This window comes from Carcharodon carcharias, chromosome 25, assembly GCF_017639515.1.
Source record: "Carcharodon carcharias isolate sCarCar2 chromosome 25, sCarCar2.pri, whole genome shotgun sequence".
Taxonomy (NCBI): domain Eukaryota; kingdom Metazoa; phylum Chordata; class Chondrichthyes; order Lamniformes; family Lamnidae; genus Carcharodon; species Carcharodon carcharias.
This window is the reverse complement of record NC_054491.1, coordinates 15,027,385-15,041,134: the sequence shown is the minus strand read 5'-3', so window position 1 is coordinate 15,041,134 and position 13,750 is coordinate 15,027,385. Positions and strand designations below refer to the sequence as shown.

General features: G+C 44.1%; 1 protein-coding gene across 3 annotated transcripts in view; it reads left to right on the top strand.

The window, feature by feature from the left end:
- The window catches only part of sidt2 (SID1 transmembrane family, member 2), a 78,643-nt gene that overhangs the window by 57,670 nt on the left and 7,223 nt on the right, over positions 1–13,750 (top strand). For all 3 annotated transcript variants that reach the window (XM_041174303.1, XM_041174305.1, XM_041174304.1), the window contains 6 exons: positions 2,430–2,538; positions 5,198–5,274; positions 7,187–7,233; positions 10,284–10,389; positions 12,362–12,472; positions 12,805–12,918. In XM_041174303.1, the coding sequence (XP_041030237.1) occupies positions 2,430–2,538; positions 5,198–5,274; positions 7,187–7,233; positions 10,284–10,389; positions 12,362–12,472; positions 12,805–12,918 (564 nt within the window). The remainder of the gene's footprint in view (positions 1–2,429; positions 2,539–5,197; positions 5,275–7,186; positions 7,234–10,283; positions 10,390–12,361; positions 12,473–12,804; positions 12,919–13,750) is intronic.

The window sequence follows — 13,750 nt, the reverse complement described above, 5'->3', positions numbered from 1 at the left end:
CTTCAACTATATTATTCCTTATAACAACAAACACTTCATTCAATTGCATAATCCCTTATGGAAACAAGCATTGGAATTCATATTCTCACTTCAAAGAGTCCATAACCTGTCATTCAAACTGTGAAATGCACCATTGTGAAATCAGTCACACACACTAATGCAGTAATGGTAGATCTAAGGCTTATGTCAGCAACAAAGTGAAATGGCAAGCAATCATTTTTTAACACTCCGGACAGATTTTTTTCAAAGAGTTAAAGAGCAGGAGTTTTAAAGGCCTTGATAGCTTAATAGCTCCCTTTGATGTTTCATATTGGCACTTTTGACAGTTGTTTTTGACAGTTCCAATGAGTTTATGCACTTCTTACACACATTCATGCCTAATTTTAGAAATCCCAAAGGGCACCTTACCTCCCTCAAAGGGCACCTGATGCCCCCTGGAGAGCACCTGACATTCCCCCAAAAGTGTCCCAGGTATCCAGAGGGGTACCTTAGCTCTCTCTAAAAGAATACCCTGGCTATCCAAACAAATTCACAAGGTTCAGACCTGCTCCTACCAGGTCTAACCTGCACACATTGGATTTCCAGACATCTCTCAAACCAAAATCATATGAGTGAAGGCAGCTGCAGATTCCTATGGGCAGCTACTTCCGTGAAATGTGCATGATCGAATCCTGACCTATACCCTTTCCCGTCCCCACAAAAATGGTAGGTTTGGGTTTGGGGCAGGACTTCTGGATTCGAGCCTCTTCTGCCATTTTTGCGATGACGAAGAGGTTCTCCATCGCTGTGAAAATCCAGGCCAAAGAGTCCATAGGTTTATGGTTCTGGATAAGTCCACAAACAGTAGGAGGTGTCAATTCTACAAATAGTTTTGTCTTGGTATGTCTATTCAAGGAGGGGACCCCACTCATGGTCACTCAATTAGGAATTTGCCAGAGATTTAAGGTAGTTCTGAGATAATGCAGAAATTTCAAAAGTCACCTGACCCTGGGTAACCATCTTAGCAGCCTTTTAATGTCCATTTTAAAATGAAAAGGCTGTTCCAGAAATTCTACACTGAATACTGTCTTTGTTTAAAGTTATGGATAGCTCAAGCCTTTACTGGGCATGACACTATGAGGCTCCATGGTGCTGGAATCACTGCAATTCCTTATCAAAACACATTCTCATCCCCACCTGGGTCATTTTGGGTTGGCACCAATCAAAAGGCAGGGACTTCCTACGGAGCAGTAACCGGGAGGGAGGAATCTCACCTACTTGTGGCCGGTTAAAGTGAAACATTGGCAGAGGCTTGTGAGCAAGTTGTAGATGTAAGGAGAGGGGGAATGTTGGGTGGAAAAGTTTTTGTTTTATTTTATTCTTTCATGGGATGTGGGCATCGCTGGCAAGGCCAGCATTTGTTGCCCATCCTTAATTGCCCTTGAGCTGAATGGGCTGCTTGGCCATTTCAGAGGGCAGTTAAGGGTCAATCACATTGCCATGGATCTGGAGTCACACCAGGTAAGAATGGCAGATTTCCTTCCCTAATGGTCACCATTACTGAGACTAGCTTTAAAATTCCAGATTTTATCAATTTAATTCAAATTCCACCAGCTGCCAATTTGGGATTTGAACCCATGTCCCCTGGGTATTGGGCTCCTGGATTACTAGTCCTGTGTCATTACTATTATACCACCATCTTTCCACACTCCCCCTGATAAGTAATGATTGTAACATAGCAGAACAGGGCACTGAAACTGGATTAAAAAGCCAGTAGGTTCCCCACCACACATCCCCAAGGCTAACCCTTTTTTTCTCTTTATTCTTCCTTGGGATATGGGTATCACTGGCAAGGCCAGCATTTGTGGCACATCTCTAATTGCCTGTGAACTAAGTGGATTGCTAGTCCATTTCAGGGGGCAGCTAGGAGTCAGCTACATTGCTGTGGGACTGAAGTCACAGTAGGTCAGACCAGGTAAGGATGGCAGATTTCCTTCCCTAAAGGACATTAGTGAACCAGTTGGGTTTTTACAACAATCAATATAATTTCATGGCCATCATTACTGAGACTAGCTTTCAATTCCAGATTTATTAATTGAATTTCAATTCCACTACCTGCTATGGTGGGATTTGAACCCATGTGCCCTGTGCATTAGCCTTGGTCTCTGGATTACTAGTCCAGTAACTCTCAATTGCACCAGGCTTTCCAACTTTAGAGGTACAATGGCTAACGAAGCAATCCAGCAAGAGTGTGTGGAAGGATCTTTGATTTGTCCAGACTAACACCAACAGATTGGGGACAGGTTCCCTCTAGTTCAGGGGAGCCGGGGCAGAGGAAGAGCAGTCAATCCTAGCTGTGCATTTGAGTCAGAGATTGACAAGAAGGAGAAGTCAAGAGATTTGTTTTTAATGTTAAGGTATTCTCTTTATTTTTGCTTCTTTCTGTGCAGGTCTTTGGGAAGGATTACATCGTTTTCTGGGCTATTTTCTCCTCTATTCACATTTTGGCGACCCTCTTGCTCAGTATACAACTCTACTATATGGGCCGCTGGAAACTTGGTAATTATTATCTCTTCAGCTCCTGGGATTTTTCTGGGAATGTTCAAAAAATAAATCTTTTCTTTATCTGCCCGTTCTCGCTGCCTCTTATTTGGCAGAGTCAGACCCTAACCTGAGCTGTAACCTGAGCTGTCCTCTGAGAATTGTAAGCACATGGGGTATGAACTTATCATGTGTAGTAACCTTCACAACCACCTGTTCTGCACTCTATCAGTTTTATTTCTATTGGATTTTAACTGGAAAATATTGATTTGAGTGTAAAATAAATGGCTGGGTTGTCATTAAACCAGTCAGCACTTCCGTTCAAGACTGATTTCTTTTATTCTTTCATGGGATGTGTGCATCGCTCTTAAGGCCAGTAGTTGTTGCCCATCCCTAACTGCCCTTGAAATGAGTGGCTCACTACGCCATTTCAGAGGGCAGTTAAGAGTCAACCATATTGTGGTAGATCTGGCATTACGTGTAGGCCAGACCTAGTAAGGGAGGAAATTAGTGAAGCAGATAGGTTTTTACAACAATGAATGATAGTTTCATGGTCACTATCAATGAGACAGGGTTTCAACTGCAGTGTTTTTTTATTAATTGAATTAAAATACCACCAGCTGCTGTGGGGCGATTTGACCTCATGTCCCTAGAGCATTAGCCTGGGTCTCGGGGTTACTAGTCTAGTGACATTACCACTACGGCACCATCGTTCCCCCGAGTTTTCCAGACTAAGCCAGGAATCGCAGGCTCCCATTGAGCTCGAGTGCTCCTGAGCAGAGCATGTTACCTGGATGACACCGTTTTATGCACAAAAAATGATTTTATTTAGAAAGAAATACTTCCAGTTATTTAACATCTTACAACATTGTCAAATTTCCTCAAAACACAAGGAACTACTTTTATAAATGCTGTTACTGATGTTGCATAAACAAATGTAAAAGCTATTGCCACTTGAAATGCCTTATAGGGCACCACAGAATGACCTGCCCAGACGATAAGTGTTTGATAGTGTTGGTTGAAGGAGGAACATTGGTCAGGAGCCAGAATTCGCCCTGCTTTTTAAAGAATTCTTTCTGACCTTTAACATTCATTAAGCCACCAAAATTGGCAAAGAGGACTTTATTTTAACACCCCATCCTAAACATGTCACTTCCACGGCACTGCATTGGAATGCCAGCCTGGATTGGTGTCTAGCTGTGGAGTTCAGACCTCTGAGCCAGAGGTGAGGGTGCAACCAACTGAGACTGACTAGAGTGCTACTCAGTCGAGGAGATAGTGAGCTGTGGACTTTGGTATTTTGGTAATCTCTCGTTCCAAGGACATGTGACCCAGCAGAATCATGTGTAATCTGAGCCCTGTGCAAGGTCCAGGTGCAGCATTAAATGGACTTTGTATGAAATGTGTCTGGTTCACAGAAATGAACCCGACTTAAGGCTGTGCCAGCTCATAGATCGTTCAGTGATGGGCCAAAAAACATCTCATGAAATTATCCAACCGGCACTCAGAAAGGATGACGTGTTCCATAGGGCAGGATTTTCTGGTTGTCGGGCGGGAGCAGCCAGGACACGGCCCACCACCTGCGATCGGCCCCTGACCGCGATTTCACACTCACTGGCCGATTAACGGGCAGCCAGTATGAAAGACGCGCTGAGAAGCTCACTGCTGCTGAGCTGGGTGGGTGGGAGGAGAACGAGCACAAAAGTCTGCGCAAGCTCGGGGGAGCGCGCACTGAAAGCTCCCTGAAGGCAGGGAGCTGAAGAATTTTAAACCAATGAATAAAGTATTTAAAAATCCGGAACAAACGTACACACAGCGGACTCACTCACCCTAACGTGTATATTTGAAAAATGCTGCCCAAAAATTTTTATTTTTTTAAATTTAATTACGGAAGCCTCGTCCTTCCCGTGGTTGAGGTTTCCGAAAGAATCCAAAGGACGCCTGGCCGATTTGTCCACCAGCCAACCATAAGGTTGGACGGGCAGCGTAAAATAGCACTTAATTAATACTTTAATGGCCTTAATAGGCTCCTTAATTTTCAGCCAGCATGCTGCCGACTCTCATGCGCGCCTGCTAACCGAAATATCACGAGAGTGCGCAATGACGTCGGGACGCTCACCTGACATCATCACGTTATTTCACACTCGGGTATGTCGGGCGTGTGCCCACACGCCAAGCAGAAAATCCTGCCCATAAGTATAACACACCAGAGGGCTGAAGTTCCATCTGGTTTTCCTCGCACCACTGACGTTAACTTCATTGGAAATGCTATTTACACACACAAACAGGATTTCTGCCACAATTAATGTCAGAGTGGGAAAAACCTCTCTGGTAATTCCGCCCTATCCCACCCGTGAACATTGAGATTCCAAAACTCTCTTCCCTAAATCCCTCTTCAAACCGTTCTCAAAAACAGCTTCTTTCCCCCATATGATCATTTGCCTCTAATTGTTCTATCGTTCTGTTCTGCCTCTGTCAGTCACCTTGGGAACATTTACGCCTATAGATGCAAATTGTTGAGTTACAAGGGTTAACCAGGGATGGGTATAATTCCCCCAAGGTTGTCACTATCATGGACCACCTGACTCAACAGTAATTGGCCATATTCCTGTATGTATTGTCTATTTATGTCCCATTGTCAAGGAACATATTAAATGTTGGATTTTTACTTTTTCAGACACTGGGATCTGCAGAAGGATAATTCATGTGATTTACACTGACCATATCAGACAGTGTAGTGGACCTGCCTATATAGTAAGTGCCCATTACATGTTCTATATTCACAATTGCAGGCAAAGGGATTTCTCTCTTTTGGCTGTGATGTACACTTGGTGAAGTAACTTACAAGGCCACTTGAGTGAGATTCTCTTGAAGCTGAGCCTCAATGAGTCAATGACTTCAAGAAAGTGGAGGAAGAAAATTGGACGGCAAGTGATGAAAGAGAACTGTTGACACAAATGATGCTCTGTGCTCGGCAAAGCCTTGATCACAATGCTGGGCTATGTAGATTACAATACAGCCCATCAAGCACTTTGAATGAAGTCCTGAAGCTTCTCAATCATATGCAGTTGGTGAATACAGATACAACAGAGGTCTTCAAAAGGAAAGTGGTAAATACTTGAAGCAGAAAAAAGTTGCAGGACTATGTAAATAGAAGAGAGAGTGGGACTGACTAGATTTCTCTTCAAAAAAGCTAGTGTAGATTTGTTGGGCCAAATGGCCTCTTTCTGCACTGTGCTATTCTGTGATTCTGTAGTGATATTGTCACTAGACTAGTAATCCAGAGACCCAGGGTAATGCTCTGGGGACCTGGGTTCGAATCCTGCCACGGCAGATGGTGGAATTTGAATTCAATAAAAATGTGGAATTAAAGATCTAATGATGACCATGAAGCCATTGTCGATTGTTGTAAAAACCCATCTGGTTCACTAATGCCCTTTAGGGAAGGAAATCTGCTGTCCTTACCTGGCCTGATCTACATGTGATTCCAGTCCCATGTAATGTGGTTGCCTCTTAAAATGCCCTCTGAACAAGGGCAATTAGGGATGGGCAATAAATGCTGGCCTAGCCAGTGATGCCTGCACTCCATGAATGAATAAAAAAAAAGTTCAATGACATATCAGCCAGCAAGACTCACAATGCTCATTTAGCAGTCACTTTGGACCTCACTTACCACCCTGATGTCTGACTGCTGCTGATATTCAGTGAAATACAATCTTGTATATGAAATACAAAACATTAAAAATGCTTTTACACTAGAATGTACAACCAAAGGCAGACACCGGTTTCTCCGGCTGCCTCCACTGCTAAATTATCTGCAGGGAACTGATGACATTGTAAATCCATGGAGAAGTGGGCACTGCCAGATTGAGGCCTCTCGTTTCTGTGGGCCAAGAAATGGGCTCCAGTTAAAGACAGCAGACGGACGGCTGAGGTTGCAGACCCAATCCAAGGACCTGCAACTCTGGAAGACCGGCAGTCCCACTGGGAAAAGTGGGTGCAGCTCAGTTGGAAGGCGGAAGCATTCATAAAATTTCATTAAAAAAGAGGCACGAAGCCAGTAGGGCCATCGAAGAGGAGGGGAACCCCCCCTCTGGAGGATTTGTTTCTCCGTGGGTGCAGTCTTTCCTTCCTGCGGCCCCATCACTAGAGCGTGGAGCCTTCAGCTCTGATGGCTGCTATGGGCTTCCTCTAAGGAGCTGCCTAACTCCGCACTCAGCCGTAGTCCACTCCGATGCCAGAAAGACACCAGTGGAATTCTCCCCTCATTAGATCCTAAATTGATAATTCATGGCTACTCACCACTGCTGGGTGGGTAGACGCTGTCGTTGTTCACCCGCTCCCAGCAAGACCGGCCAGTTGGTGGGAAATCAGCCCACTGACCTGACATCATAATCTGCAGGTTTGCTCCTGGCTCCCACCTCCGTGGGGCTGAGAAGATTCCATCCTTAGTCGGCCTTTGAATTCAACAACAGCGTAAAAGGGGAGAGGGGTGCTACAGAAGCAAATGGGAAACAGAAATGATGAGGTAAAATCACTGTCCCCAACCACAGTGGCTGGTGAGAGGCAGATCTTGCATATTCTAAGCCATTCCAGTCATAAAGGCTTTGATCCTCGATTTTGACTCATGTTCGTCCTGCTAAAATCGCTTATCTTTTGTTCTCAGGATCGGATGGTATTACTCATTATGGGGAATATCGTGAACTGGTCACTGTAAGTAATAGACTTCTGTGCCTCTCCTGATCAATGTCCATCTTGCTCATTATTATCATTGGAATCTCTAAATATATTCTATTGGGTTTGAAAATATTCACCAAAGAAGATTTACTGGAATGATACCAGACTGAGAGCTTCTAGCAATCAGGAAAAACTGATCAAGTTTGGACTCTTTTCTCTAGAAAAGAGAAGAATGAGGGGGTGACTCAATAGAGGCACTTACAAATAGGAAAGGGTTTGAAAGGGTAGATGTAGAGAAGATTGCAGGGGAGAGAAGAACTAGGGGCCATCAATGTGAGATACTCACCAATAAATGCAATAGAGAATTCAGGAGGAATCCAGAGAGTGATTAAAATGTGGAACTCTCTACCACAAGGCATAGTTGAGGTAACTTGCATAGATACATTTAGGGGAAACTAGATAAGCACATAAAGGAGAAAGGAATAGACGGACGTGTTGATGGGGTTAGATGAAGAAGGGTAGGAGGAGACTCATGCGGAGATTAAACATGCACCTTTTGGGCTGAATGGCCTGTTTCTGTGCTATAAATACCACCGGCAGAATGTAATCCAGCTCATCGTGGCAGTGAGCATGACAACTGGGCCCACTTCAGGCAGGAAGCAGCAAGTCTGTCAGCAGGCAGTGGGGAAACCTGCCATGATTAAGTCAGAGGCCAGAAGGGGCTGACACGTGCAACTTCCTGTTCATGGTGGGATGTCAATTAGGCTCACCTATGAGCCACTTGCCACCAATTATGTCTAAGCCCAATGGAATTTAGTGGTGGCTCAAGGATTAAACGGGAGACGCACGGTTCTCCCTTGCTGCCCAGAAAACCCGGTCAGTTTTGCCTGTGGCCCCATAGGGGTGGGGCTGGTGCGGGGAAGTGTCCCTCATTCACAGGCACTCAGTGGCCATTAGAGGGTGGCAGCATTAGGAGGGTCGGTGGTGGGGGGGCGTGGGGGCTAGTGAAAGCCACTCACTCTGTCCCTCCCTCTCTGATGTACCCTTCCCCATGACCCCCCATCCCTCCCTCACTCACTCACTCACTCACTCACTCACCAAGGTCCAGGGATCCAGCAACCAATCCCTGTGGAATCCATTGAGGATTACCAGCAGCAGCCACCACTCCGGGTGGCACTTCCGGGAATGCAGAGGACCGGCAGCTCCTGGGGGAGGGGATTTCTGCCCCCAGAGTCCTAAATCCTATGCTGGCACTTAACATCATCATTGCATGTTTCTTCCACAGGCTCTCCAACCAATGGGTGAGTCGCACACATTGAATTCAGGCCTCTGTCACATTAAGGTTTAGCTTGAAATTTTCATTGGGGCCTTGGGCAACAGATTGAATCAGGGTGTTTTTGGGATGGGGTAATGTTAATTTAATTGTCTTTTACACTTAGTGATTATTCCAGTGGACTCCAAAAGGTTTTATAGGAATGATTCCAGTTTGACGTTTAATTTGAATATAAACATTGTAGTAGCTCAGATGGTGCTGATTGGGAGGGTGCAATAAGCATTGACCTATTGGTGCTCAGAGCTAAAAAGAAATAAACAGATAAAGAAATACCATCTTCCAAGACCTCAGGATGACCTGAAGTGCTTTACAATGAATTAGTTGTGAAGTGTAATCACCATTGTGATGTAGCCAATTTGTGCACAGCAAGCTCCCACGAATCAAATGAATAAATGAAGTTGTTGCGGTGATGAATCATGTTCACTGATATCACTGTCTGAAATCGTGCTCTGCTGTTCCCTTGCTGGGAGTGCTAAACTCTAAAATGGAATCCATACTATTTTCTAAAAGTGCACGTGACAAACACTGGTGGGATATCAAAACCAGTTGACCTTTAGTCTTATACAGACTTTGGACCCTTTCTGTGATGTTTCATTGCAGTGTTTACTGTGATATTGCCAAATTGGCAGGGTCTACATGCAAACACAGGGACGTCTCACTTAAATCTGGAATATTTTTAACCTCTCATTGGTAGGAGGGAGCCTTGCATCTCAGGTTTTCTAAATGTTGATTTTACAATTTCAAACTGATCATGGTTGGGAGACGCAGAAAGGAAGTGAGATTCTCTCCTGCAGCTTCTTAGTAAGCAATACAAGCAGAGGCTTCTAGAGCAACTCGCCTGACCCAATGATAAAAACAAAGTACTGCGGATGCTGGAGATCTGAACTTTAAACAGAAAATGATAGTAAAACTCAGCGGGTCTGGCAGCATCTGTGGAGAGAGAAACAGAGCTAATGTTTCGAGTCCGTATGACTCTACTTCAGAGCTAAGCCCCATGTTGGCTCTGGAGGGCAATTTGTGAACAGGATAACCGAAGTAAGGGTGAATATTACACTTAGAAAGAAAAGAAGGAATTGATTTATAAAGTGCATTCACAACCTCTGGAAGTGCATTTCACAGCTAAGTAAATTCTTTTGAAGTGTAGTAACTGTTGTCATGTAGGAAACACAGCAGCCACTTTTACACACAGCACTCTCTCAAACACTGAGAAATCGATAATCAGATGATCTGTTTTAGTGATGTTGCTTGAGGGATAAAACTGTCCAGGATACCAAGGGCAAACTTCTCCCTTTTTTCCCAAAATAGTGCTATGGGGTTGCCTGCATCCACCTGATGAGGCAGATAGGGCTCAATGTCTGAAAAACAGCACCTCTGACAGTGCAGCCCTCTCTGTGTTGCAGCCTAGATTTTGTGCTCAAGTGTCTGGAGCGCAACTTTAATGCATGAACTAGTCACTCTGAGCCGAGAGAGCCATGGTCAGCAGCTAAAACGGGGAACTTGAAATGAAGCGCTTCTCTGACCACCCATGCCAGTCCTGTTCTGTAGCCACCTACTGAATAGTGGATGATAGCTCATGGGTCAACCTCTGGCCTCTGGACGGTGCCCCTATTTTCATCTTGGTACCAGGAATGTGATTGTGTGAGGAAATTGTACAAACTCTGTGCCACTGGCTGTTGTATGTGTTATATCACAGTGCCTGCTTTCATCACCCAACATGAGTATGTGTAAAATTGAGTTGCGTTTTACTTTTCAGAGCTGCGTATGGGATTATCCTGAGACCCAAAGATTTTGCATCCTACCTGCTGGCAATAGGGATCTGCAACTTGTTACTCTACTTTGCTTTTTACATCATCATGAAGGTAAGCGAATGATGGATTACAATGTGTTTACAGCACAGAGATAGGCCATTCAGCCCATCTGGTCCATGCTATGTTTACGCTCCACATGAACCTTCTCCCGCCCTCTCACTAACCTCATCAACATCTCCTCCTATTCCTTTTTCCTTCATGTGTTTATCTAGCTTCCCCTTAACTGTATCTATGCTATTCATCCCCAAATATTTGGCAGAGAGTCTCACATTCTAACCACCCTCTGATAAAGAAGTTTCTCTTGAATTCGCTATTGGATATAACAGTGTTTATCTTACACTTATGACCCAGACAAGCTTTGGGGAGTCAGGAAGTCCTAGCCTCTGACCTGCTCTTGTAGCCACAGTATTTATATGGCTAGTCCAATTCAGTTTCTGGTCAATGGTAACCCCAAGGATGTTGATAGTGGGGTATTCAGCGATGGTAATGCCATTGAATGTCAAGGGGCGATAGTTAGATTCTCTCTTGTTGGAGATGGTCATTGCCTGGCAATTGTGTGGCACGAATTTTACTTGCCACTGGTCAGCCCAAGCCTGAATATTGTCCAGATTTTGCTGCATTTGGACATGGACTGCTTGGGAGATAGTATGTTCTCCCATTATATATCCAATGCCTGTACTGAATGCCCCTGTGTTTGACTGTCACAGCCTTTACTTTATAAGAATTAGTGCTACCATTAGCTGTACTTTTCAAATCAATTAGATTAAACAATTATACTCATGACTTGTTTATATTTGTTTAGTTTTAATATTTTGCTGATTACCATTCTAAGTTAATTTTTGTTCTGAAATGATGCAGTGAGGGTAATGCTGACTCAACCCATTCAGTTGAGAAACTGATGGGGTCAGATAGGCCGTCTAAGTCAATGGGATATAAAATCATGAGGCTTTTCTCATCCTGTCCATTTTCTTGCTGGGTTAAAACTGCCCCAAGCCTGCTTGCTCTTGGAAACTATAGGTAGGCAGAAAGTTTAGGCCTGTGACCCATTGGTTTCTCATTTACCCTCTTCATGAAAGGGAGGCACCAAGCAGATGCCAGATGTGTCTCTATAGAGAGCTGGGGAGGAAAGGTCAGTGCATGAAACACCCCTGACTGCCTTGGTACACCAGTGAGAGACCGAGTAGGATTTGATAGAGGCCAAGGAGCCTATTGGAATGGTTCAGGACCCAGGAAAACCTAAGGATTGGGAGGAAGCGTGGGTTTTTTAAAACAAAAGTGGTCATTTCAATAGGGAGATATAATGGGCAGTCTATCAACCTGGCACCTCCTATCAAAGTTGACGATTGGTGGTGGTATAGGGAGTCTGAGTTGCAGTGACAATATGCGCTTTTATATGCATATTTTAGTCTGGAGCTATGGATAGTGATGGTAGATGCTTTGACATTCCTTTCATCACATGACTGACCAGGAATCTCTCCTGTTCTTACAGCCTGCCATTGACGTGTGTTGGAAGGATTTGCAGGTTGATACTTAACCTGAAATAAAAACAGAAAATGCTGGAAAAGTTCAGCAAGATCTGTGGAGAGAGAAACAGAGCTAATGTTTCGAATCTGTTCGAAGAGGGGTTTCTGCCTGCACAGATACTGCCAGACCTGCTGGGTTTTTCCAGCATTTTCTATTTTTATTTAACACTTCCAGCATCCATGGTATTTTGCTTCTATCTTATTGATACTTAACCTGTTTGGCTGCATTGATGCCCTTGGCCATCAAGTCCTGGGGTGGGACTTGAGCCCAGAGCTTCTAGCTCAGAGGCAGAGACGCTGCTCACTCCTCCACAAGACCTCCAGTTGATGATTACCTCCCTGGTAATCAAGTATCTAATGTGGAGGCTGAGCACGTCAGTAAACAATATTACAGAGTTGTTTTTTTAAGTGGAGTTGCATTACAATAAATTTAATTGGCTGCTGTTTTTCTGTGTTATTGAACATTTTATACCTGCCTGCTGTTTTCTCTGTTGCCCTAGTTACGGAGCGGTGAAAAGATCAAACCCATCCCCCTGATCTGTATTATCTGTACAGCTGTAGTCTGGGCCTTCGCTCTCTTTTTCTTCTTTCAGGGTCTCAGCACGTGGCAGGTAAGCACATCCTCCGTTAACCCAGTAGGTTGAGATTCAATGTGTGCTTATTTTCCTATTAGTGCTCAGGAACCGTTCTTCCTCATGGACGTTGTTGGAACCCGATTCTGAGGAAAGGTCTTTGACCTGATGCTTTAGCACCACCTTTCAGCCTCTGCAGAAGCCACTTGACCTGCTGAGAGTTTCCAGCATTTTCTGGGTCATTATTTGGCATTATTTATCGGATCAATGATGTAACGTTGCCCTTTTTTTTTTAGCAGTCCCTGCTAAATAGGGCTGAGCATATAATTTAACATGCGGAATAGATATTTGTTTTCTTTACCATTTTACAGAAAACTCCAGCCGAGTCCAGAGAACACAACAGAGAATGTATCTTGCTTGACTTCTTTGATGATCATGACATTTGGCATTTTTTGTCCTCCATAGCGCTATTCGGCTCTTTTCTGGTGAGTAACCTACTCCGCCTCTCTACCCCTCTCTCCTTTAAGAAACTCCTTGGGGAGCTTTAGGTCCACCTGTAATTACCTCCTCAAATCAAAACAAAAAATGTCGGATATACTCAGCAGCTCAGGCAGCATCTGTAGCGAGAGAAAAACGGAGTTAGCGTTTCAGATCGAACTGACCTGATGAAAGATCATTGACCTGAAATTTTAACTCTGTTCCTTTCTCCACAGATGCTACCTGACCTGCTGAGTATTTCCAGCATTTTCTGTTTTTATTTCAGAGTTTCAGAATCTGCAGTATTTTGCATGGTTAATAATATGTGCTTGTGTGACTTGGCACCAAATCTTGTTTGATAAAGCTCCTGAGGGACATTTGCGTTAAAGGCGCTATCTAATTGCTTGTTGTTGTTGTTGTAAATTGGCTACTTGCCCAGATACAGCCAAAAATGGACTTCCGGGATTGCACTAAGCTCAATGCTTATTTGGTGCGATCTGTTTCAGAGCCGATTCTCATCCATCTTTTTAAAGCGCTTATTTTTGTCCCAGTGTCCCTGAGTGTTTCCCAACCAGTTCTTTACTTTTGCAGTCACTGTTTCAGTTTGGGTAGCTGCGCGAAGCCACTTTGGTTAATGCAACAAAGCTAATTCTAGAACTAGGAAGATATAAAAAGCCAAGTTTGAGTGAGTGAGGCAGCTCATCGATTAAAAAGGAGAAAATTATCAGGGAACAGCCACGCTAAAGCAGGGCAGTGATGCAAGTTGAGATACAGAGTACTTGGTTTTACCAACAAGCCCCTGTATCACCATCAGTCACTCAGAGGCAACGCCTCATCAAG